Source organism: Drosophila rhopaloa, unplaced genomic scaffold (assembly GCF_018152115.1).
Source record: "Drosophila rhopaloa isolate 14029-0021.01 unplaced genomic scaffold, ASM1815211v1 contig_178, whole genome shotgun sequence".
Classification (NCBI taxonomy): domain Eukaryota; kingdom Metazoa; phylum Arthropoda; class Insecta; order Diptera; family Drosophilidae; genus Drosophila; species Drosophila rhopaloa.
Genome location: NW_025335059.1, coordinates 547,792 through 572,341, shown reverse-complemented (window position 1 = coordinate 572,341; position 24,550 = coordinate 547,792). Strand labels below are relative to the sequence as shown.

At 40.4% G+C, this 24,550-nt stretch overlaps 6 protein-coding genes and 1 pseudogene across 7 annotated transcripts; 4 read left to right on the top strand and 3 right to left on the bottom strand.

Annotated features, from left to right (window-relative positions):
* Positions 1-18: 18 nt before the first annotated feature.
* LOC108047836 lies at positions 19-3,548 on the top strand (annotated as a pseudogene).
* Positions 3,549-4,698: 1,150 nt separating this feature from the next.
* LOC108047888 (28S ribosomal protein S21, mitochondrial) lies at positions 4,699-5,233 on the bottom strand. Its single transcript, XM_017128297.1, has 3 exons — positions 5,149-5,233; positions 4,931-5,077; positions 4,699-4,870 (listed from the first exon to the last, which is right to left on the bottom strand). Exons 1-3 carry the CDS (start codon positions 5,200-5,202, stop codon positions 4,754-4,756), a joined length of 318 nt encoding a protein of 105 aa, XP_016983786.1. The 5' UTR covers positions 5,203-5,233; the 3' UTR covers positions 4,699-4,753.
* Positions 5,234-5,813: 580 nt separating this feature from the next.
* Positions 5,814-9,245, top strand: LOC108047887 (dnaJ homolog subfamily A member 4). Its single transcript, XM_017128295.2, has 3 exons — positions 5,814-5,959; positions 7,171-8,286; positions 8,627-9,245. Exons 2-3 carry the CDS (start codon positions 7,186-7,188, stop codon positions 8,735-8,737), a joined length of 1,212 nt encoding a protein of 403 aa, XP_016983784.1. The 5' UTR covers positions 5,814-5,959; positions 7,171-7,185; the 3' UTR covers positions 8,738-9,245.
* Positions 9,246-9,705: 460 nt separating this feature from the next.
* On the bottom strand, positions 9,706-12,777 carry LOC108047886 (WD repeat-containing protein 36). The gene is made up of 3 exons (XM_017128294.2): positions 11,516-12,777; positions 11,024-11,455; positions 9,706-10,962 (listed from the first exon to the last, which is right to left on the bottom strand). The coding sequence occupies exons 1-3, from the start codon at positions 12,681-12,683 to the stop codon at positions 9,785-9,787; spliced, it is 2,778 nt and encodes a 925-aa protein (XP_016983783.2). The 5' UTR covers positions 12,684-12,777; the 3' UTR covers positions 9,706-9,784.
* A 742-nt stretch (positions 12,778-13,519) lies between these two features.
* LOC108047919 (neuropeptide CCHamide-2) lies at positions 13,520-19,875 on the bottom strand. Of its 2 annotated transcripts, none has more exons than XM_017128339.2 (4): positions 19,749-19,875; positions 16,455-16,535; positions 14,155-14,402; positions 13,520-13,948 (listed from the first exon to the last, which is right to left on the bottom strand). In XM_017128339.2, the coding sequence occupies exons 2-4, from the start codon at positions 16,528-16,530 to the stop codon at positions 13,862-13,864; spliced, it is 411 nt and encodes a 136-aa protein (XP_016983828.1). In that variant the 5' UTR covers positions 16,531-16,535; positions 19,749-19,875; the 3' UTR covers positions 13,520-13,861. The 2 variants fall into 2 exon arrangements, with proteins under 2 accessions (XP_016983828.1, XP_016983829.1); XM_017128340.2 differs by lacking the exon at positions 19,749-19,875 and adding an exon at positions 17,291-17,539.
* Positions 19,876-21,791: 1,916 nt separating this feature from the next.
* Positions 21,792-22,322, top strand: LOC108047912 (cuticle protein 16.5-like). Its single transcript, XM_017128328.2, has one exon. It carries the CDS (start codon positions 21,850-21,852, stop codon positions 22,156-22,158), a length of 309 nt encoding a protein of 102 aa, XP_016983817.1. The 5' UTR covers positions 21,792-21,849; the 3' UTR covers positions 22,159-22,322.
* Positions 22,323-24,028: 1,706 nt separating this feature from the next.
* Positions 24,029-24,508, top strand: LOC108047910 (cuticle protein 16.5). Its single transcript, XM_017128327.2, has one exon. It carries the CDS (start codon positions 24,057-24,059, stop codon positions 24,378-24,380), a length of 324 nt encoding a protein of 107 aa, XP_016983816.1. The 5' UTR covers positions 24,029-24,056; the 3' UTR covers positions 24,381-24,508.
* Positions 24,509-24,550: the final 42 nt, after the last annotated feature.

Below are 24,550 nucleotides of genomic sequence, written 5' to 3'. Positions count from 1 at the left end.
GAGTTTATTATAACAAGAATGTGCGGAGATCCCAAAGATGGCGGCTACTGCTGCCCGGCGGAGTCGGGTGACTTCCTGCCAAATCCCCCAACCTGCGGAATAACCCCGGCCGTCTCCCGAATTATGAATGGCAAAGAGGCGGATCTCAACTCGTTGCCCTGGATGGCCTTGCTTCTTTACCAGAATCGAAGAACCTTGCGGACGTACTCGACTACTATGTGCGCTGGCTCGCTGATCAACAGCCGATACGTCCTGACTGCAGCCCACTGCATCTTATTCACCGAGGATTCCATCAAGAGTGTGCGCCTGGGCGAGCACAACACCACCTCCAATCCTGACACCGTCAATCCAAACACTACAAACTCGAAAACCGCTCCCCCGTATTTGGAGGTCAAAGTGGGGGACGCAATCTATCATCATAACTTTCATTCGGTCAACGGAGTATACATTAATGACATCGCCCTGCTGCGACTCGATCTGCCAGTACGGTGAGTGATTGGTATATATTTTAAATAAATAAAAAAAAAAATGTATAGAAACAATTCAATCAAATTTTTTAAATTTCCATTTCCTAACTCGCATAGAAAACTGTTGTGTTGTGTATTATTTTACTTATCCAAATTTCTTCCCTCAGCTATACAAGGGAAATCCGACCCATATGTCTTTCACCCGGCCCTCACTTCGCTAATCACCACTTTGAAAACTATAATTTGAAAGTTGCCGGATGGGGCGCTTCGCATAAACAAAAGAATACTGTATTGCTGTGGGGCAATGTAACAGGATTGAATCCATCTAAGTGCCAAAACTTACACTTCCGCCGAGATATTCACATATGTGCAGGTGGGCAGGATGGGACGGACACTTGTAAAGGCGACTCCGGTGGTCCGCTAATGGCCACTATAGGAAAAAGTTACAATGAATTCGTATATCTAGCCGGCATTACCTCCTACGGATCTTCTGCTTGCGGATGGCGACCAGGTGTATACACAAGTACTATCAAGTTTATCGATTGGATTAAGACAAAGCTGAAGCCTTAAGGGTTGATTTTAATTTCCACAAACGTTCCATTAAGTGAAAAAATTAAATGATCATACGATTTATAATCAGACTAATAACAAGAGAGAACGTCATAGTCGGGTGCCCCGACTATCAGATACCGTACCAGGTAAAGAGTGCGGGGGAGATGGAGATAGAAACTTTGATCACGCATAACTTTTTAAAAAATTTAAAAATTTCTTCTACATTTCGATAGGTATTGATAAACACAATAAAACTGCATTTTTACTTTTCCGAAATATTTAAATTTTTAAAATCGTATATAAGCGATTGTGGGCGTTTAAGGGGCGTGGCACCTTTTGAAACAAACTTGCGCTGCGTAGGAACTCCTAGAATCTGCATGCAAAATGCCAATCTTCTAGCTTTTATAGTTTCCGAGATCTCAGCGTTCATACGGACAGACAGACAGACGGACAGACGGAGAGACGGACAGACGGACAGACGGACATGGCTATATCGACTCGGCTAGTGACCCTGATCAAGAATATATATACTTTATAGGGTCGGAAACGCTTCCTTCTAGCTGTTACATACTTTTGCACGAATACAATATACCCTTTTACTCTACGAGTAACGGGTATAAAAAGTGTATACAATATTAAAGAAATAGTTATATTAAATATCAAATTGACTGGAACAGAGTTTCTATGAGGAGTTGAGTTATTTTAATATCATGCCCTTAAATGTAAGTATATATAATATTAAAATATATTATTTTGAAGTTTAAAATGTTTTGACTGAAAATAGTACATTTCTGAACAAAATTATTTGTTTAATTATTTATGTTTTGAATAAAATAAAATACAAGAAAGAAAGTTAGCAAATACAGGTACTATTATAAAAATGTTTGAATCATAAGCTTTCCCCAAATATGTGATAGTTGGGCCGTTGGGTAAAAAATAAATAAAAAATTGGGCTCTCCCTTAATTACTCATCTCTCTCAGCTAATGTAGATATGTACGCCTATATAAGAGCGTACGGAGGAGCATATGGAGCAGTGTTTTTTCAACCGCTCGCAGTCCATCATGGTTTCCGGAATCAAAGTGTATATTTGGTTGCTGCTGCAGGCTTTTCTTCTGGCACAGTCAGATGGATATGGTTGGTTGATCAAGAGACATTCGTCCTTGGCTTAATTTTTCACTTGGTTTACATTTAAATTGTTACTAAGTAAAATTTGTATCTATCTATCTATGGACCGGAATTCAGCCCGATGTACGCCAAATGAGGAATGTATCAGACTCGGCCAGTGTCCACGCTTGTTTCACTTCATTAAGTCCTATCGCTATTTGGGAAAAGTGCTCGATGTGTTGAATTCGACGACGTGTGAAATCGGTAAACATCATACTTTTTTGGACAAGCGGATCTACGTCTGCTGTGAGAGACCAGATAAGGACCAGCCAAGAGTTACAGATTGTCACTCCGATGAGAAATGCGTCAGAATAAAAGAGTGCCAAACTTTGGATAAGACCGACAAGTCCAACAAAGTCACTCAGTCCCGGTATAAAATATACAAAGACAGGACTTGCTCCATCAATACCAGAAAAGTCTCTTTGAATCAAAAGAGATACGTCTGCTGTCCCCAGCGTGTTAACCTGCTGCCAGATCATAGCAACTGCGGTGCACGTCCACTAGTTTCTAGAATTTTTAATGGCAACGCATTGCACCCCAACGACTTCCCATGGATGGCTTTGCTTTTGTACGAGAATAAGAAAGGGGAACTAGACTACAAATACAGATGTGGGGGCTCCCTGATCAACAACCGATACGTCCTGACCGCAGCTCACTGTCTGACCCGTCCAGAAGTGCCAAGTGATTTAGAGATCAAGCGTGTGCGGCTTGGCGAGCATAACATCACCTCCAATCCCGACTGCTTCACATTTGGGGATGGAAAGTCGCAGTGCGCTCCTAAGCATCTGGAAATCGTCGTGGAGTCGTTTATTGTGCATCCGGCCTACCACGAAACCAGTCAAATTGAAGGCGACATTGCCTTGATTCGCCTCAAAAAGCTAGTACCGTGAGTAATAACTTCCTGACTCGATAGAGTTCGAATGAATCATAATATATTAAATTTGAATTTGAATTTCCATTTCGTTAGCTTTTCGAAAGAAATAAGACCGATTTGTGTTCCGAGGGAACCATTTTAATTGAAGAACCTGCATCTTGAGATAGCCGGCTGGGGCGAAACGGAAAGCGGGAATGGCAGTGAAGTGTTGTTGCACAACACCGTTAAGATAGCAAATTATACTTATTGCCAAAAATTGTATAACGATTTTTTTACGGAGTCCCAAATTTGCACAGGTGACTCGTCTAAAAATGACCCTTGCTTTGGCGATTCTGGTGGTCCGCTGATGGCCACCATTGGACTTAGCCACCAAGAATCTATGTATGTAGTCGGAATTGTATCTTATGGAAATTTTACCTGCGGACACCACAGTGCTTACACAAAAACTGCAGCATTCTTCAATTGGATACAGAAGAATCTGAAACCATAAGCGTGGTTTTATTACTTTCCATTTATTTAACTTTTGTCATCTTATTTCAAAATATTAAAGGTTAATCGAAACATTTTCTATAAATATTGCCTATTTTAATAAAAGAAACAATAATTACTTCAAAAATGTAAAGTTACCTCTTGCTAACCATGTAACATGAAATGATTTAGTCTTAATTTTAATGTCTCGAAATAAATTCCTAAAATACAAAATACTCAATGTGACTAACCATTGCCAAAAAAGACTACAGAAGATTTAGTCAATACCTTTTGTGTGAGTAAGTCAAAATTCATAGACACATACAAAATAAATATATTATAAATATAAATAATAATACAAATTGATTTGGTAAATTTTCCTTGACTTAAGAAATTTGCTTTCGTTGTGTATACTTGGGTTGGGCTCACTTAATTTAAAAATTTCCCATGAATTGCGATAACCGAGCATTTTTAATTTCTTTTTTTGAACACTTACTCACGCAGTAAAGTGGTATATTGTATTCATGCAAAAGGTCGTTGAAAGGCAGAAGTTTAAGTTTCGCACATTGTAAGATATTTATTTATTACTCTCAGTTTAATGTGTTACTCATAAGGGCATGACATCAATTAAACTTAATTCTTTATTAATAATCGAAGACATTTATTGAGTCGATAGAGATGTCTGCCTATCTGTATTTAAATTATTAAAAGTCGTCCCGTCGGAGTTATCGTAGGTGTCACTCCCTCACATCCGTCCAGTTGCTTCGGTTTTACTGGCCTATACTCAGTCTGTATAAAATTTTAAAGTCAAACGGCTATTGCCGTTTTTTATTAATATAAAAGCAAAGCTGAAACTTATAAGTTGAAAAACACGCCACCGCTGGTGACCCAAAAGCGAATATGCTACGTCAGCCCTAACTCGAAGCTCTACGCTTTTGGTTACTTTCTTAGCTTATACATTTATGTATATTCATCCGAATGAGCGAGGAAACTTTGGGATCTATTGAATTAATCAAACCAATTCTTGGAAGTATATTACGAGTTTTTTAAATCAATTCAAGCTCCATATCGGCACTATCATATTTATATCGATATTCTGTGTTAAGATTTGTAATTTTGGACGACACAACTTATGCTTACCAACTTTTTTAGACCATAAAAACAAATTCTTCTTTTCTTAACAACTTTTCTAAATTTTATTGCCCCAAAAACGCCGTGAAACAGCGACTAACTGCATCCTGGGAAAGGCTCAACGCGATTCTTGCGTAGGACGAACTGAATTTTGCGGTTCATATCCTCGTTATAAATGGCCTTGCACTTCTCGAAATTTATACGACGACGCACCTAAAAACGTCACGATTAATATAAAAGTACCACAATAAATAAAGTAATTTAAAATCTAACCTGGTAGGGCTTCTCATAGAACCGAGTGCGGCGAAACTGGTCGAGGAGCTCTTCCTTGCCCAGCACTCGATTGAGCAAGCGACACGCCTCCTCCACATTGTTGTTTTGCACAAGGACGGTGCGGGCCAAGAATTGTACGTGCCTCATCTGTGCGACCCAGTTTTATTTCAATAAATCAACAATAATTTAATAAATAATTAATTTATTAAATAACCAACTTCTAAAACAGTGTGACCACTCGAAAAGCCCAAAACAGCTGGACGGAACAGCATGTGGCAGGGTTGTCGGCGAACAAAGAAATTTAATATCGATATTCGTTCCATTAACATTAAACTAAATTTAGAAGAAAACAAATAAAAATGTTTTTCGCTTATTAAAATCTGTAAAAATTTAGAGGTATTCAGAACAATTAAATATAAGCCTAAAAACAAAAATAATACCTTTAGTATTTAATTGCTTTGAATAAATTTGTTAAAATTGTTATTATTAACATACTTTACATGTTAATATCAACGTTAAATTGTTTTATTATTATTTATGATTCATGGCTTACCATGTAACAGTTTCCATCCACAGCTACGTCAGCCTTTTCTAGTGCATGTTCCGATTGCTATACTTGTCCCGATTTCATATGAATTAAATTAAGTATGAAGAGAGAAAAAATTGCCATGTTTTTGCCCTAAAACATAACTTTCTGGCCCACAGTGCAATGATATTGTCAAAGTGGTTGGAGTTAACAGAGCGTTAGAACTGGAGTGTTATCGTTAACAGTGCGGACGAACTGGATATATTCGATACTCGTTAGAGACGTATGAACATCGATGACGCTCTGCTAAACATCGATATTTGAAAACATCGATTACTGGTCATCGAGGTCTCCCCACCTTTATTTTCTTCCTAGCGTGGCGGCCATAGTAAGCTGTTGAAAAGTACTCGAAGTGAATTAAAATTATTGTAAAAGTGTAACCCCAAAGAACGCAGCTGCGAAAGTGCCTATTTGCTTTAGACTCGACACGACACGAAGGAAAGGTGAGTTTCGGTGGGCTAATTATAATTCCACCTGATTTTGCACATTTCGCATTGCATTGTGGGAATGTGTGAGTGTACGTGTGTACTTGGTAGACACTTCCTTTTCGCTTGATTCTCATTTTTCCCGTTAAGTAATCAGCGATAATTGTTTTCTATACGAGTTTTCGCTTCGATTTTTGGCTTTGGTTTTGCAAAATCGATGGCTCTCTCGTTTTGCACCTCCTCTTTGTTCAACCGAATTATTCTGACGCAGCGTCTTGCGCGGCACATGTTGGTACCCATACAAACGCCCAAATGGTGTGTATATGTGTGATCGATTTACGTTGGTAAAAATATAGTTGATTTACCAATTCGCTTAGCTTAAATCAATAGCTACTTGAATTTAGTTCCATTTTGTTTTCGAGTCTGCCCTTTCCCCTTTGTCTGCCTCTCTCCCGTTTTCCATTATCACGCTCTTCACTTTGCGGTCGCCGTTCGCAAGCCAGGGCTGCATCGCGCTGACGAAATTTTCTAGAAACTGTGTATGAGTGAGTGCGCAAGAGGTAACTATGAGTGTTGGAGGGGAGAAAAGAGAGCGTCAGCTGCTCGCCGAATTGAAATAGGAAAAAGTTCTAGAAATCGTCGAGAAAACTTCGCAGTTATTTTCGCAAACACATGGCGGCGGATCGACCTTGAAACACGGGCTCTTGCTTCCGGTAATTTCCCCACCCCTTTCGACCACCCACTACCCCACAGTTAGAAAAAAAAAAAGTGCTAGTCTCGAGACTCAGCTGTAGAAATCAATAAAAAGTAAATATGGTTTGGCAAAGACAAAATTATATTTTTTTTCCTAGCAAGAAGCATACATTTTATTACAGAAAAGCCGGTAAACGCTTCCTAACAATCGGCTAAAATAAATTGTTGAAATGTATGAATAACGTTTAAAATATTTTGTTGAATATGAAAAGAAACTGACATCTTTTGTGTTTAATCAAAATCGTATGATATAAATCCATTATTTTTTTTATACGTAAATTTATAAAGTTTAACCCTGAGTCTTTGAATGTTTCTTAAAATTCAAAACTATCTTTTTATTGAGCATTAAATCCATTTGACTAAAATTAACCTTCACATTCTTCAAAATATTGCTTAGCATTGGTATAAATGAAATCAAAATTTCGTTTCAGTTATTAAATATAGCGTATATAATACATAATCTTAATCTATTGCAGTAAACAGCCAACAAAATGGTCAAGGAGACTGGATACTATGACCTGCTGGGCGTAAAGCCCAACGCCACGCCCGACGAGCTGAAGAAGGCCTATCGGAAGCTGGCCCTCAAGTACCATCCCGACAAGAATCCCAACGAGGGCGAGAAGTTCAAGGCCATCTCGCAGGCGTACGAGGTGCTGTCCGATGCGGACAAGCGACAGGTCTACGACGATGGTGGCGAGGCGGCCATCAAGAAGGGTGGTGCCGATTCCGGGGACTTCCGCAATCCGATGGACTTCTTTGAAAAGTTCTTTGGCGCTGGCTTCGGTGGTGGCGGCGGTGGACGGCGGCGCGAGAGACGTGGCAAGGACGTCGTGCACCAGATGTCTGTGCAGCTGGAGGAGCTGTACAACGGAGCCACCCGGAAGCTGCAGCTCCAGAAGAACGTTATCTGCGACAAGTGCGAGGGTCGCGGCGGCAAGAAGGGCAGCATTGAGAAGTGCATGCAATGCCGGGGCAATGGTGTGGAGACCCGGGTCCAGCAGATCGCCCCTGGCATCATGCAGCACATTGAACAGGTGTGCCGCAAGTGCTCGGGAACAGGCGAAACCATCCTGGAGAAGGATCGCTGCAAGAACTGCAGTGGCAGGAAAACGGTGCGGGAACGCAAGGTCCTCGAAGTGCACATCGAGAAGGGTATGCGGGACGGCCAGAAGATCGTGTTCACGGGCGAAGGCGATCACGAGCCGGAATCTCAGCCGGGCGATATTATTATCCTGCTGGACGAGAAGGAGCACGCGACATTCGCGCACGCCGGGCAAGATCTGATGATGAAGATGCCGCTGCAGCTTGTTGAAGCTCTCTGCGGATTCCAGCGAATCGTCAAAACCCTGGACGATCGCGATCTTATTGTGTCCACGCAGCCCGGCGAGGTTATCAGGCACGAGATGACCAAGTGCATTGCCGAGGAGGGCATGCCCATCTTCAAAAATCCCATGGAGAAGGGCACGCTGATCATTCAGTTCGAGGTGATCTTTCCGGAGGTGATGAATCCGTCGGTAGTGCCCACACTCAAACAGTGCCTACCGCCGGCGCCGGAGGTTGACATTCCAATCGATGCAGAGCAGACGGTTTTGGTGAGTACCAAATGGGGAATTTAAGAAGACGAATCATGGAATAGTAACTAAGCCATAGAGCAAATATATAAAAATTTTTATAATAATTATATTATTATCATACATCTTATAAATGGATATTTTAATGCTTCTTTTTTTCTTTCTAAAATGAATTATCTTTTTAAGAGTTTTTGAGCTTTTGACCTTAAAGACTGTTTATTTGTTTATTTAATTTGAGAGACAAATTATAACAAACAGCCCTTAGACCAACAGATTCATAGTAAATACGAGATATTGATAGTTCCATATTGAACCCTCCACTATCACATTGCTAATTTGTCGATTGACTTTTTTTCCGCAGGAGGACTTCGATCCCAAGCAACGCCGCCAGCAACACCAGCGCATGGCCTACGATGAGGACGATGGTGGCTATCAGGATGGCCCTCGCGTCCAGCAGTGCACATCGAGTTAAGCGCCCCCGCTGCGTGTTGCAACCCCGGACACACACCCCTAATAATACCCCAATCAACAAGCAGTAATAATATGTAAACCAGCTCCCGGAACACTGTAACTGCGCTTGCAATGGCCGAAGAACTCCCTAATGCACCCCAACACACCATCCAACACACACTAGGAGACCCAACCAAACGAGATCTAAAGTTATTTCATGCAAGCTACGATATTTAGGTATAAATCAAAGGAACTTATCAGATATATGCACTATGTCTATAACGCGTGGTTGTTTGAAAACCAATGGGACATTTTTCTTTTCGTTTATGTTGCGTTGGATTGTCTAAGAATCGAAACGAATACTGAAACTAAACTAAACTGAAATTGAAAATCAGCCGCCACTAGAACCGTATCTAAAGTCCGCGCCAGCGAACGCGTCTAGGAACAAGTTTAAGTTATTTAATTCCAGCATAAATAAAAGCGTTAGTTTAAACGGATATAACAAATAAATAATTAATACACAATTTCAACTCAATCGTTGTACTTTGTTCTTCTTATAGTTCCAGTTTCACCTACCCCAGTTATCTGGTTGATTGGATTATTACTGCACAGTCATCTGGGGTGTGAATCATGCTCCCATTGAAGATATCTGGCATATAGCAGCCGTAAATGTGCCTAGCGTGATTAATTTGGCTCCCATTTCTGGTACATTATTTAAATGGCTATCTTGGATAAGTGGGAGATATAACTTAAATGTGAGATAATTTGGAATTAAAGTAAAGCGACAGTGAACTCTTTTAATCAATTTTCCTTGGTTTTGAAATAAATATCCAAGAGCAATTGTTTGACAGAGTTTAAAATATATGTTTTTTTCTTGATATTAATATAGTGCACCTAAAAAAACGATAGTGCTAACTTTTAAAAGGTTTGAAATTAATGAATAATCCAAGCGCGTCTAAAAAGTTAGCATTCGGGATAAAAAAGCAGTCAAATTTGTAAAATATCTTGGAAATTTATTTACAAAATTTCAAGGTGAACTCTACAAAAATAATATTGTAGATGTTAGTAACTAATGTGCAAAATTTCGGAGTGCAGCCACGACTCCAGTCCCATAGATAAGCTTCTCCTCCACTCGATGCCAAGCCTCCTGCTGCACCTGGGAAACACTGCGCAGCGCCTTTACCAATTCCGGAGACTCCGTCAATCCAAGACCGTGGGATCGCAGGAAGACACTCAAATAGGATTGAGCCAGCTCAAAGTTCAGGTTTGTTCCGAACATGAATTCTACGAGTTTGAGGAACTGTAGCATGGCCAGAAGGGTTCCTCCAGCCTCCGGGTGAAGTGACTTGATCTCAAAGTCCACCATCGAGGGACCAAGTTGCGTCAAGTGCGCCACAGCGGGTGCGAACTCTTGGCTGTCAGATGTTTCCTCCAACAGCTGTCCAAAGGCAGTTAGATTGTTAAGCGTAGAAGCTTTTCGGATTCGGGAACTGTCTCCCTCCTTTTGTCCATTTTGTACATCGAAGCGAAGTTCCAGCCCCGAAACTGTGGGCAGGAAAAATGGAGCCTGCTTTGGAGCCTTTGGCGGCGCCTTTGGTTTATTGCGTTGTTTGATCAGCTCCAAATCCAATAGATTCTGCCAGCGAGATGCAGCCAACCCCGATAGCGTTATTAGCTCTTCGGACAGCTGAATTGGAGTTTCATACTTGGCATCGATAAGCTCCCCGAGTTTCGTCTCGTCCTCTTCGTCAATCTCCAGCTCCTGCATGCCATCTTCCAATTCCATGGCATCGCATACATTGGTGGGTAAACCCACATAGGGAGCCGGCTCCGAGGGATTGATGGATCGCAGGGAAACCTGATTGAACAGGGTCTTGTTTGCCCATAGGTAAATACCCAAAAGTCCGACATGTGCGGTGGCCAGGAAATCACCGCTGGGCGACATGCACAACGACACGCAAGGCGTCTCCACCCGCAAGTGATCCACCATGTAGGAGGAGGGTATGTCCCACACCTTGATCGTGGAGTCCATGGCGGCAGTGATCAGCCAGCGACTATCCGGACTGAAAGTGAGGTCATTCAGCTTCGCCGTGTGACCGACGAACTTGCGGACAATCACCCGCGTGTGCATGTCCACCACAAAGACCTTAAAGGTCTCAAGGCCAATGGCCAACATGGAGCTCTCACGGTGCTGGCGCATCAGGGAAATGCCATCCGCCAGCCGAAGCACGGCCAGGGGCTTATCGACTGCAGAATGATAATAATTAAACATAAAGATACAAAGTAAAACCCTAAGAATTATGCTTACCTTTTCCTTTGAACGACCAGAACTTGAGTAGGCCCTCCGAACAGCCAGAGATGACGCTCTGATTGAGATTATCGCTAGCCAAGCCGCGAACTGCCATCTTGTGACCGGGAGAACCATAGCTAGCTCGATGCATGCCGGACTGAATATTGAAGCGTTCGATGTCGCCACTGCTGTAGCCGATGATCACGAAGTTGCCGCAGTGCGTCAGCACGATGCACGTGGTCTCGCTCTGGAAGTTGGAGCGGTTGCGGTTCTGGAACTGCATCGGCACCAGACGGTGCTCACCCATGCGGTTCTTGTCAAAAGACCAGGTGGTCGTCTGAATGACGCCCGCGTGAATGGCGGCAATGTTGTCCCACTCCTTCTCGCGGGCCGTGTCCGATGTGAACTCAAGGATGGGCGGCATTTCGAACTTGTCGTACTGGAAGCGATCTGCAAGAAATAGTTGTATATTAAGGGGAAACTCTTAAGAGGATTAATCAAATGACTTACTTTTCTTTTTTGTGGCTATGGGATTGTAGGTGGCCCTGCCCATGCTCTTGTTTAGTGACTCTGATATGGTGGAGAAGACTCTCATTGTGCTGTCCTCGCCGGAAGAAAGAATGGACACACCCGAGGTGCCGTGGTAGCGGATACAGAGAGGAGGCTTCGTGTGTCCCTCGCGGATCCTCAGCTGCCTGGCCCCACCATCCGGCATATCGAAAATGAACATCTTCATGGAGTTGTCGGGCGAGGTGGTGAAAACCACAGGCTCGCTGGCCAGACAAATGGCCGTGGTAACCGACTCCTCGTGCGCCTGCACTTGACCGGCCAACTTGCGTTCCTCTAGATTCCAGAAGGCCATGTAACCGTTGCTGCAGGCGGACACCAGAATGGGTGGGCCATCGGTGCGGAAAGAGAGACTTGTGACCTGGCCCCAGTCCTGCTGGAAGCTCATCAGCACCTCGTCGAACTTTAGGTTGAGCAGGATGATGGCTCCATCACCGTGGCCCACGGCCACGACATCCAGAGCAGGAGCCGGTTCAATGTAGGTTATCCTGCTCTCGTGATGGCTCAACGTGCACACCACACTGTTCTTCTTGATGTTCAGAATCTTCAGTTGACCCTGCTGGGAGCCCAGCACTATTTTGTTGATGTACGTTGGTGGATGGGCCACCGCTGTGATCTGGAACTCCTCGGGGCGAAAGGGCACCTCCAGATAGACATCCTCGGTGGGTATATTCCACACCTTGAGCACATTTTCCCGATCAATGGCAATCAAATTGGACCCGAAGGGCAGCAGAAGGTGGACATCCTTTTGGTGGCCACGATAAACGTGCCGGATGTGTTTGCCCGCCCGCCAGGCGAAGATGCACTTGTTGCTCGCCGAGTACGTGTGCAGGCGATCCGTAGCCAAGGCTGTAATCTCGTCCGGATGCAGACCGCTGACGTGCAGCAGGCGGAAATGATTTGCGGTGTACACCTGGAAGGATCTGCCGATGCAGGTGATCAGCAAAGTGTCCCGGCGACGCTGAATGTAACGCGTGACCGCGGGAACTTGGTTGCTCACATAGCCAAGGGCCCGATTTCGCCGGAATATGCAGCTGCTCTCCTTGAACACGGATGCCCGTTCCGCTGGCTCCTCCGACTCAGCCTTTTCCTCCGTGCGCAGGTTCGTCATTCTATTGTCTTATTTGTCCCCTTTTTTTTGCTTTTCTATGGCAAATTCACGATTCACATACCAAAGAAATGTTTACGGGAGAAACACGTGTGGAACAGTGAGACCGCAGCTCGTTCGGCTGAAAAATACCATTAAATGTTTTATTAGGGGCATTTGCCTTTTTATTGACGAAAAAACCGCGAGTATTTGAAAATCCTTTAACAATTTGTTTCTTTTTTGGACTAACAAGTGGAACATTTTTTTTTGTTTCATATTTAATTAATACTTTATTTAAGTGATCAAACTAATTTTAAAAAAGAACGTTTTAATTAATAATTTTTTAAGTTATTACCTAGATACCATGGTTTTACTTGGCATGTCCTTGAGTATGTTTTTGTTCATGTTACAATATTTATTTCCAATTTAATTTCTCGATTATATATTCCACCAAGGGATCGGTTCAGACCTTAATTATTATTTAATAAAGCAGATGAATACCCAAAAAATGCCAAATACAAACCCATATTTTCTCCAAAGACGATTGATTTAAAATTGTAAGGAAATAAGAAACATTTAAACATTTAATTGTTGTTGCTTTTATAGCACATTATCTTATTTATTTAACCAAGCATCTCTTTATAAATAAAACTGTTGTGAACAAATGGTTTGTGTTGCGCTGTCATAATTTACATATACACCTATAACGTTTAACATTCAAGTTTGCAGTTTTTCCGATGCGATATGCATAGATTTTTGAATATATTCTTGGAGCTAATATATATTTTTGATTTAAAGTATAATTACAGCTACATATAGTCTTTCGCTTTCCTCGTAAATAAACATAAATAAAATATGTATTTTGTTATAAACATTGAAACACGCTATCTTGCCGCTTTCATCAATTTATTCTTCGTCGTCAACTCCTTTTTTTTTTAAACTGAAATCCTTACCAGCCCCTAAAAATTTCAGTTGCGTTTTTTTTGATTAGATGTTTATGCAATTAGCATGAAAATTGACTGCTTGGTATGTGTAGACATTTATCAAACATTTTATACAAGTTGCAAAAGTAATTAACATTCATAAGTAATTCATATGTTGCTGTTGCTGCTGATGTTGTTGTTGCTCTCGTTTTTGAGGTCTGTTTTTGTTGTTTTCGCAGTAGGTCATGGAAATGTGAATTTTTGATATATTTCCCGGTCTTAGTTCAATGCATTCAATTCGCCGGAATTGGCCAAAGGATAATCCAGTTCACCCATACGGGCGGCCGGTCGTCGTGGCCGGTTAAACTAAAAAGCGAAGAAGGAATCATATATTAGTTTATAATATGAGTTTTAGTTTGAAAAAAAATGAAAGATATTAAAATAATTTATAGTTTTATTTTGTCTGATTACACGATTTTTAATGTTAAAAAATCGCCATTTAGCTTTTTACTTGTATCCTTACTGATATCTTAAAGCTCAAAATGAGGAACTCAAATATGTTTCGCACTTACCCATGATCTCATGATTTTGTAGAGCACCTGACGTGCTGGATAGTCATTAAAGTCGGCCTCGGGCGCCACCGCAACCTGTTCGTTCGGCGCCATCATGGGCAGCAGTCCACTTGGACGCACGTAGTCCTGCTCCTGGCCTCCGGAGGCTGTCTCGCCCATTCCCACTCCGGTTCCTGACCCGGATCCGGCACTCAGGGAGCGCTTGCCATGACCGCCGTAGCACACATGACCGTAGGCCTGGCATCCCTCTGCAAAATGATTGAAAAATGAATTAGTCAAGCAACGTTGCCTGGACTTAGAAGCTATTAAAGATGATAAGTCAAGAAAAGAATTCGATTTCATAAATAGGTACGGCTAAATATAAAAATGGTCTTATTACCTTAAGTTATAATAAATAGTTTGAAGTTTTCTTGCAATATCTTAAAATTTTGAAATACATATTGTTAAAAAAAAATAATTAAAAATAAAGTTTTCTAGAATTTCCTATTTTGGCTATAAATTTAGTATAATATAAAGTAAACATTTGATCAAAATGATATTTCTAATAGGTTTTTTGCTGTAGCTTGTGGATATCAATTAAAATGCATATCCCCAAAAAGTCTAAAATGATTGGACCTGGCACGAGGACTAATCGATATTAGAGCCCCCAACTCACTCAAAGTTCTTACTGATGCGTGTGCATTCCCCAGTACACCACCCACAATGTTTTCCCCATTACTGGGAGATAGACTGCTCCTGTGGATTTCGTTACTGCCAAAATCTTTAATCGCTCGCCAATGCTCAAGAGAGACATCCGGCGATAACAATTTGACCCCATGACGGTTCAGTTTCGTTTTGTTTGCCTTTCTGGCTGTGTGTGAACAAACTTTTGACTTTCTGCTGTTTTTGAATTTCCGCCCACACAGGCAAACATAAATTTCCCTGCTGCACACTTGGGAGTTGTCCTTGACATACGCAGGATTTAAATAATGGAAGGGGGTCGGGTGGACCTTCCTAAGCTGATGGGTTTCTGAAATCTCAAGGACTTTCGTTCTTAACGCAAACATATCGAATAAATGTGTCCCCCGGTAAATACTTTGAGTTTGTTTTTCAAAAGTCGAAACCATTTTTGAATTAGCTTTGTCCAAGTAAAATATATAAATCCAAATTTAAAGGTGTAATTACCCAAAAATAAACTTGCAAAAAAAAACAGGTCTCAATTGTATACAATTATAAACCATTTACATTTACAGAGTATCTCGGAATTTATTATTTGACTGCTTATAATATTGTCAATGCAATCGCTTGGGGAGCTCTAAATAAGTTAGCTTGGCAACATCTTAAATGCCGTTTCAAAGGCAATCAAATCAAAAACTTTTGGTAATAGAGTTGAATGGGAAAGCAGATAGGTCCTGATGGAAGCGGATGACTTGAAGTCAGCACTCCTTGCGCTACTTGACATTCACTATTAATAATTTCAAGGAAACGTTGTCGCACATGGCTCGTGTATCTGAGATAGTTGCAACTTGCAAGGGAAATGGAAATGGCTCCCCACTTTCCCCATTTGCTCACCCCCCGACCCCTTGTTGTTGCCATTTAACGTTCCCGCAGCTGGAAAAACAAAGACGCCCGTTTGTTTGCATTGCATTAAACTGCAACAATTGATGCTGCCTCGTTGGGCGAGTGTGCGAATATCGAGCATGACAACCCATTTATGGCTTTGTTTTTCGCCCTCGAATTTAATGAATATTTCATGGCAAGTTCACCTGCAGATTTGCAGTGGGAGTGCTTTAAACTTTAGGAAAAACATTTTTGCGGAAAGCCAAACAAGCGATAATAATGTAAGGCAGTATATAATGTAAAAATGTGCAACAATATATTACTAAAAGAATTGTATACAAATTAGTAAATTGTATTCATAAATTGAAAAGGCAGACTTAAGTCCTTAAACCTTATACCTAACAAAAATAAATAATTACAATATTTATGCTTTTAATCCTGTACTGTGTTGGTTTTTAATTCCACTTTATCAGACAGTTATTTTTCACACAACAAAATTAAAACCTGGTGGTATTTTTATGAAATATTTAAAGTTACTTTGACATTTTTAGCGTAAAACTTTAGTAAAATGAGTTTCAAATCTAATTAAGGAAAGGTATCAGGACTAATATCATTTGCCCCTGTTCTATCCCAAGCGTGATTTGTTATTTAAATTAAATTTTATTGCTTATCACTTACATTTGGAAAAGTATTAATAAATGATAACTTAATTTCCTGATTAGGCAATGAAGTGGGGGGAGAATATTTACAGGTTTACTTACTTTTCGCTTGGCTCTGTTGCGCGGCCAGGACCACGGTGCAGATGACGACCAGCAGCAAAGAAATTGTGGATTTCATGTTACCTGCAAGAAAGGAGTGGAGACAAAGGGATGAGCACCTGTTGAAGTCTGGCACTGACAATGTGGCTTTCCACCGCGGGGCGCCACACTAATTAGGAAATCCGAACACAGCGCTGCGAGCGAGTTGAAATCAAATCCGAAGGTCCACATGCAGTTAAGGAGCTAATCCTGGGCCGCAAAAACTTTTGAACTATGATTGATGTAACGCCCACACAAGCACACAAAGACAATTAGCCTGGGCGTGTGTGTGACCTGAGGGCAAAAGGTGGAAGTTCCACAAACATTTGTTTATTACGTGCTTGGAATTTCTTAAGTGTTGCGGACATCTTGCCCAGGAAATTCGAAGATAAAGGATAATACATTTAATTGGCCAGGCCCTGCATGAATTTTCCACTATATTTCTATGTGGGCTTAGACTCGAAATTAAACCGATTAAAATTTGGCAACAGCTGATGCATCTTCATCTCATCAATCATACGCCGTGTGTAGGCAATTAAGTGTATTTTAAGAAACCCAACATGGTCGACTGTAACATTTCGACTTTGTCCAACAAATTAGTTGATTACATTTAAACCTTAAATATTTTTAATGTCATTAAAGATAATTTAAAGTTTTCACTGTATTCGATTAAAGACAAATTTATAACAGCTGATGGTGAGAAGGCCCATCAATCATACGCCATGTTTTTCCCATTTATTTTATTATTAAGAACCGAACCTGGTCGCGTGTCATTTTCAACTGCAGTTTGAATAACTCACCTTGATTAGACTGATTAGCTGATCTGGGGTTTGTGCAATTTATACGGCAGTTTTCTTTGTTTTTTGCTTGTTACAGGGATTATCAGCACTAATTTAAAACAATTTTATTCGTTAGATGGCTACTATATAATCACAGATAGGTTGGGGCGGATGTTTTGCCAATTCCAGTTTGATATGGCAATTCCACCGGCCGAATTCCTGAGCGCGACTTCACATTTTCAAGCTCCCGCCAGCGACTGAGGCCGATCTATTAATTCGCCCGATCTATATGCCCCATCGGGAATCTGCGCCCCGTTGATAAACAGCGATCTTTTCCGTAATCTTCGCTCAATCCGTGACACGCGCTCCCACACATTTTTCATTTTTCCCTCCCCCGATCTCTGGACTATTTTCAGTCACTGGTCGGGCTAAATTTATGACCGGCCGATAAGTGAAAATTAATATGTAGAGCGCCACTGCCAGACCAGTAAAAATCAACACAACAAACGCACCCACGCAGTGCGAAAACAATAACAGCGTTCTCATTACACGAGAAAATATATAATAATTGTTTACCGAGGCGCAGGGCCGTGCCAACACTCGACCCTTGGGCTTATCAATTTTCCCAGCTATTTAGTTGTGATAATAGTGCCTTAATGAGCTTTTGCTGCCACAACTCTTGCTAACACTGTCACTAATACCCGTTCCGAGGTTCGAAAAACTTTCCGCAGGTGCTGGCATTCTCTCTAACATTTTGTACACATAAAAACAATTTTTCTATTTTAAAATAACATATATAAAATTGGGTTAAAATAAGGTATTCCTTGGAATAAATATTTTTAAGTTGTATGATTTTTATAAAATAACTAGTATTGTTTCAAAAGGTTCTTCCTTAAAAAATATTGACCATCAATTAATATCTTTTCTAGAAAGTTTCACTTATTTTTTATCATCTATCCTGGTATTTGTAGGATCATTTTTATTTATAAGATTAGAGCTATTTCAACTAAATTATAACTTTTTTGTTTAGTGGAATTCTGAATGCAAAGTTCACGAACAGCTGGCGGATCAGTTTCCGTGTGAAATTCTCTAATCACTAGCTGATAATTCACGCAAAGACAACACAAACAGCTTCGAACCAGGTCATTCAATGAAAGCGTGCCTTTGGCACAAATCATTTCAAATCAGATCAGATCTGATTGTTCTGTCCGTAATAAAAAGATTCAGAACAATCGCCAACAGATTAACTAGGCTAAGTCAAGTGGAAAGATACGCCAGGAAAATCAAATTAAAAGCGGCATCAAGTCAGGTCAAGAGTTTGTGCGGTTTTCCGCGGCTTAGAAAAGTCTGCAGCCAAGTTGAAAGTTGAAAACAGTAGTCTTGTGGAAAGTTACATTCAAGGTATGTTGACTGTACGGTTAAGTTGGTAGATGGCCACAGTTTAAAATGTAATGTACTATAGAAGTTTTCAAAAAAAATCTGTTTCAAAATCAATTCGTACATTCTATATATGATTTAAAATTGTATTCTTCGTATTTTATGTTTTTCTTTTAAAAATGATTCCGTTTCCTTTGCACATATAAATTATACAAAATCAAAATTTAAAATATTCTTCTTAAAATTCATGTAGCTTTTTAGGCTTGGGGTCTTTAATAACTCAAAGTTTTCTTAAATCTTTTGCAACAAGACAATGTAATTAATTGTGTCCCATGAGGGTCGCATAGCACCACCATCAGAGTCCTAAATGCAAAAGTTCTCCAGGGAAAGGGAAACGCTTTAATCGAGTTAAAGTCGTTGCAAACTTCTGTTTTTCAACGGCAACAAGTTGTCTGCAAATTTTCATCTGTCTTTTTCTCCCGTTTTGGATACTGCATGATTTATACAGCTGCTTATGCTTGTAGGAATGTCTTGAATTTTAATATCTTCAGCTTTGACTGAGGAAAATGTGTTTTAATACAAAGATTTGAAGTTTCAACTTTGCCAACGAAGGCGCCTAGCCGGCAGCGTTTAAGTGGGAGTTATTAAAAATAAATCAAAGCGGATAAGGAAGTACGAAAGCCCCTTCCACAATTATGGTTTCCAATCCAATTTGATTCAATTAGATTAGACAAATAAACCAAAACGGCAAAAGCCGAAACCGTCCCTAAGGGCATTTGGGAAATTAATTGATCAAGACAAGCGGCTAACAATTAAAGTAAACAAATGTGCACGAGAATGGCCGGATATCTTGGGTGTACTTAGCATAATTTCATAGAACTTTCGAAATTTCAAATTTTACGATATGATATGATATTTACATAAAATAAATATTCATGTTTTAAACTTTGTTTAAGGAATAAAGTCCTCGAATGCCAATTTTTAAATATTTTAAACTCTAAAACCGGTTTCTGGCGACGATTAACCTTTTAAACAAAGCCATTTGGGTACTCATTTTAGCAATTAAACACAAAATGATAGCACTTTTTGAGATGACACCTACTTGTAGTTGAGTAGTAGGCTGCTGTCCGAAACAAATGTCCTTGGCTTTCGTCCTGGTCCTCGTCCTCGTCCTTGCCGGATGGTTTCGCTGTGCTGCCGCTGCTGCTGTTCGACTGCAAGTCAGAGTTCTTTTGGTGCCGCCAAAGGAAAATCGGCCAGCTTTATAGCTGCAACACCAGCTCCTGGCTGCGTACGTGTGTGGGTGGTGGTGTGGGTGAGCCTGCGAGTGTGTGCGTGGGCCGCAGTCGATTCGGCCAATCAGAAGCGAGCGAAATGCCGAGCGTTTCACGAAGCGTTTTGCCTAGAAGTATGCAGCGATATTTTTGGTCGCTCGAAAATTCATTTTATGCGTGGGTGCAAAAGGCTAGCAATAAAATTGGGCAAATGGGCTGGTAAGGTCGCTTCAGGGAACGTCAAATTAGCAGCGCGCTCAGATTTATTTACTCGACATCGCCGGGGCCAGCGGATATGAATGAATGGCCATCATTGGCAGTCACAAGTGGCTGCTGACGTAGTTGCCAAAGTCCCCTGCTTTGACCCGGTGCATTCCCCCCCTCAACCTCTTTTCACCTTTCATGCCGCCCAAAATCCGTTTGGAACTTAATTAGGCCTAAATCCAATTGACTGAATCCCCACGCTCAGAACTTACAGATTCTCTTTGAGCAGTCCATGCATTTTAATTTTATTTATATTTGTTAGCCCTAACCCAAGGAACAAAATATTGATATATAAATATGTTTACATACTCCACGAAGCACTTTTATTTTCATCGAAATGATTGAAAACAGTTTTAAATTTATTTTTGACCACTTGCTCATAACTAAAAAGTTAGTCGCCTTTATATTTAACTACTTTTTCAACTGGTTTTGCTTTGGTAATTGAATTGTATTCAGTATTTTTAAAAGCTATTTATATTGTTCCCTTTTAGCAATTGTTAATAATTATTATTTTATTAAAGCGATTAAAATTATCACGATTTTCCTTGTTCAGCATTTGATGAATATAATTTTATTTTAAGTATCAGCAAATCTATATTGCAGATGTGTTTAGAAATTTAGAGTTTTTCCCTGGGTAATCAAATCTCGCTTGCATATCAACAGGGCGAGCAAATTGATTGGCTAATGACTTGTTTACAACTATTTCCACCTCCACCTCCGATTCCATGTCCATCTGGTGTAATCTATCCGGTTGAATGCGATTTAGCTTCTGTTTAGCCTGTTGCTACATTGAATATACCTATCCCCCGCAGCTTATCACTTTGCACCAAAAACAAATTAGCCGATAAGCAGCTGACGGTGCCCAACACTCGGCCATCAAAATATTTGACAACAAATACAGGAGCAGAGGTCCCTCAATTGATAAGTTTGCCCATAGATGATCATCTGGAAAATGCAAATCCCTTATCAGGAAACTGCATCATCTGTCCGACTTTTGACTTTTGCGAATATATGTCATAAAAACCAGGTCTCTGAACGTGTTGGGAACCCCCTAAACTTGAAAGCGGTTTTTCTATTTAAGTACAAATTATTACTGCATTTATTAAGTTAAGAAAATAAATTAGATCATTGTTAATCTCAGAAATATATGGAAAAACAAATGTATTGAAATAAAACTGATGATGGGATGGATATGTAATCTTATTATTCATCCTTGGCTTTTTGGTAATAAGCCGTTAACTTACAGTTAAGAAAATGGTTTAATAGATATTAAAAAGCCAATAATGAATAATTAATTTATAAACGTTTGTTTAATAAACGTTATGATTTCTTAAATATAAGTTAATTCATTTAAGGAGGTTCCCTATCTGCTCAGAGAAAATGGTTTATTGGATACCAAAAAGCCAAAGGAGATTCAAATTTACAAAAAACTACTTAAGTACTATCAATTTTGTATAAATAGGATAATAATACTGAGTGACCAAAAAGTAATCCATTTAACACGCCGCTGTCTAACCTTCAGTAAACGTTACTCAGCAGAAATGTAATTGTGTTCTAATTTGGTATTTGGAAACTCGTTTATAGGCAATGCCTATAAAATGGTCAAATAATTTGACAACAGCATCAGTTACTGACAAACCAACAAACCCAAACAACCAAATCAACATGAAGTTCCTCATTTGCTTGGCTCTCTGCATTGCCGCCGCCCAGGCTGGTTACCTCGCCTCTCCAGTGGCCACCTATGCCGCTGCTCCAGCCTATGCCGCCACCTACTCCGCCGCTGCTCCTTTGGCCTACTCCGCTCCAGTGGCCACCTATGCCGCTCCCGCCTACTCCACCTACTCTTCCTCGGTGTACAGATCCCCGGTTTACACCGCTCCGGTGACCACCTATGCCGCAGGACCCGCGTTCGCCGCCCCCATCACCACCTACGCTGCTCCATCTGTGGTCAGCTCTTTCCTGAAGAGGAAGTGAGCCGGACTTGACACCTTTAATTGATCCGACCAAACGATTTGATAATTCTTTTGAATAAAATATAATAACGAAAAAAAGTATTCGTAACATTTCGAGGCGGATTTGGATGCACTACCCCCACCAGTTAATTAATAATAATTATTGCTCGTCGCTACATTTCTTAATTATGGTCATCTACAAAAAAGATTAGTTTATCAAGTTGGCTGCAGAATTTTATTTACATGTGTATCGAAAGGTTGGAAAGGGGTTACCTCATAAAAATGACTAAAAATCGACCCAAAAATAAAAAAAAAAGTAAAAAAGGGTTTTTCAGAGAATTGAGCAACAATAATTTAGAAGTAGGCCGCTTTAAAATCGGATGTCTGTAAGAAAAGTTATGGGCTTAGAAGTGCAGTTTTTGGACCATTTTCTGCAAAGCCATTTTTCGAAAATTTGGAAAGGGGTTATAAAAATGAAAAATTAAGTAAAAACACAAATTTTTAGGGAATTAAACCACAATCATTTAGAAGTAAGCCGCTTTGAAATCGGATTTCTGTAAGAAAAGTTATGGGCCTAGAAGTGCAATTTTTTGACCATTTTCTGCAAAGCCATTTTTCGAAAATTTGGAAAGGGGTTATCTCATAAAAATGACGAAAAATCGACCCAAAAATACAAACCAAAATTTGAACACAGATTTTTCGAGAATTAAGTCACAATCATTTAGAAGTAAGCCGCTCTTAAATCGGATGTCTGTAAGAAAAGTTATGGGATTAGACTGCATGCTTTTTGGACCTTTTTCTGCAAAGCCATTATTCCAAAATTAGGAAAGGGGTCATCATCATAGAAAATGACGAAAAATCGACCCAAAAACTAGAAACTTTGATCACATAACTTTTTAACGAATGTCCGATTTGAAAAATTTATTCTACATTCGATAGGTATTAAAACCATTTACTTTTCCGAAATATTTAAATTTTAAAATCGTAGATTGGGATTTTGAAACAAACTTTAGAACAGAATCTGCGCAAATGCCAATCTTCAGCTTTTATATTTCCGAGATCTCAGCGTTCATGGACAAAGGACAGACAGACGGACAGACGGACAGACGGACACGGACAGACAGACGGACAGAGGACAGCTAGATGACTGCTAGTGATGAACAAGAATATACTTTAGGGTCGGAAACGTTCCTCTTTACATACTTTTGCACGAATACAATATACCCTTTTACTCTACGAGTAACGGGTATAAAAACTAAAGTAAAAACGCAGATTTTTAGAGAATTAAACCACAATCATTTAGAAGTAAGCCACTTTGAAATCGAATTTCTGTGTGAAAAGTTATGGACTTAAAAGTGCAGTTTTTGGAAACTAGTGTAGTTCTAAAAAAAATTTGATACATGACATTTTCCGATAAATTTTTCGATCTTTTCTATGCCACCTACTTTATCACATATGAAATCGCTAAAAATGACTATAGAAACAACAAAGTTATAAATTTATTTTCAATAAAAGTTGTTCAATAGCAATTTTTAAAAAACAAAAGCAGCGATATTTTTTTTGCCTTTTTTCCAAACAATTTTGATATATTTAAATAGTTAGGACAATACCAAATAGTGACCAAAGATAACAAGATCAGTGTTCGCCATCTGCTCAAGCGCAAACTGAAAAAGAGTAATCCATTAGATACGCCGCTGGTTGGTAAAATCCGAGGCGCAGCTTCCGCGTTCAACGAATATTACCGAGAAATAACGAGAAAGCTCAATGCGGACACAATTGTGTTCTAATTATGATTTTTATATTCGGAAACGAAACCCGTTTGACAAAGTGCTGGTGACAATAGTCCTATAAAATGGCTGAGAAATATTGGTAATAGCATCAGTTACTGACAAACCAACAAACCCAAACAACCAAATCAACATGAAGTTCCTCATTTGCTTGGCTCTCTGCATTGCCGCCGCCCAGGCTGGTTACCTCGCCTCTCCAGTGGCCACCTATGCCGCTGCTCCAGCCTATGCCGCCACCTACTCCGCCGCTGCTCCTTTGGCCTACTCCGCTCCAGTGGCCACCTATGCCGCTCCCGCCTACTCCACATACGCTGCCGCTGCTCCCGCTTACACCGCCTACAGTGCTCCAGCTTATACCGCTCCGGTGACCAGCTATGCCGCAGGACCCGCCTTCGCCGCCCCCATCACCACCTACGCTGCTCCGGCTGTGGTCAGCTCCTTCCTCAAGAAGAAGTAAACAGGACTTGACTGCTGTACCTGTTGACCCATTCAATCGATTTAATAGACAAAATTAAATAAATCAAATTTCAAGTAATTGAATATATTCTTGCTGATTTTACTCTACCAATGGGTGGTGCAATCCCCGATCAAACTGATTTTCCATCGGTTTTTACCAGTTAGTATTGG

What these genes read in the sequence shown, in the direction of transcription:
- LOC108047888 (XM_017128297.1), bottom strand. Translation starts at nt 5,202, where the DNA reads ATGCTGTTCCGTCCAGCTGTTTTGGGCTTTTCGAGTGGTCACACTGTT. An exon ending in GTGGTCACACTGTTTTAGAA is followed by an intron (nt 5,078 to 5,148) that starts GTTGGTTATTTA and finishes TGGGTCGCACAG; the next exon opens with ATGAGGCACGTACAATTCTT. An exon ending in TCTATGAGAAGCCCTACCAG is followed by an intron (nt 4,871 to 4,930) that starts GTTAGATTTTAA and finishes TGACGTTTTTAG; the next exon opens with GTGCGTCGTCGTATAAATTT.
- LOC108047887 (XM_017128295.2), top strand. Translation starts at nt 7,186, where the DNA reads ATGGTCAAGGAGACTGGATACTATGACCTGCTGGGCGTAAAGCCCAAC. An exon ending in ATGCAGAGCAGACGGTTTTG is followed by an intron (nt 8,287 to 8,626) that starts GTGAGTACCAAA and finishes TTTTTTCCGCAG; the next exon opens with GAGGACTTCGATCCCAAGCA.
- LOC108047886 (XM_017128294.2), bottom strand. Translation starts at nt 12,683, where the DNA reads ATGACGAACCTGCGCACGGAGGAAAAGGCTGAGTCGGAGGAGCCAGCG. An exon ending in CATAGCCACAAAAAAGAAAA is followed by an intron (nt 11,456 to 11,515) that starts GTAAGTCATTTG and finishes TATTTCTTGCAG; the next exon opens with ATCGCTTCCAGTACGACAAG. An exon ending in CTGGTCGTTCAAAGGAAAAG is followed by an intron (nt 10,963 to 11,023) that starts GTAAGCATAATT and finishes ATCATTCTGCAG; the next exon opens with TCGATAAGCCCCTGGCCGTG.
- LOC108047919 (XM_017128339.2), bottom strand. Translation starts at nt 16,530, where the DNA reads ATGAAATCCACAATTTCTTTGCTGCTGGTCGTCATCTGCACCGTGGTC. An exon ending in GCAACAGAGCCAAGCGAAAA is followed by an intron (nt 14,403 to 16,454) that starts GTAAGTAAACCT and finishes ATCATTTTGCAG; the next exon opens with AGGGATGCCAGGCCTACGGT. An exon ending in ACAAAATCATGAGATCATGG is followed by an intron (nt 13,949 to 14,154) that starts GTAAGTGCGAAA and finishes TTCGCTTTTTAG; the next exon opens with TTTAACCGGCCACGACGACC.
- LOC108047912 (XM_017128328.2), top strand. Translation starts at nt 21,850, where the DNA reads ATGAAGTTCCTCATTTGCTTGGCTCTCTGCATTGCCGCCGCCCAGGCT.
- LOC108047910 (XM_017128327.2), top strand. Translation starts at nt 24,057, where the DNA reads ATGAAGTTCCTCATTTGCTTGGCTCTCTGCATTGCCGCCGCCCAGGCT.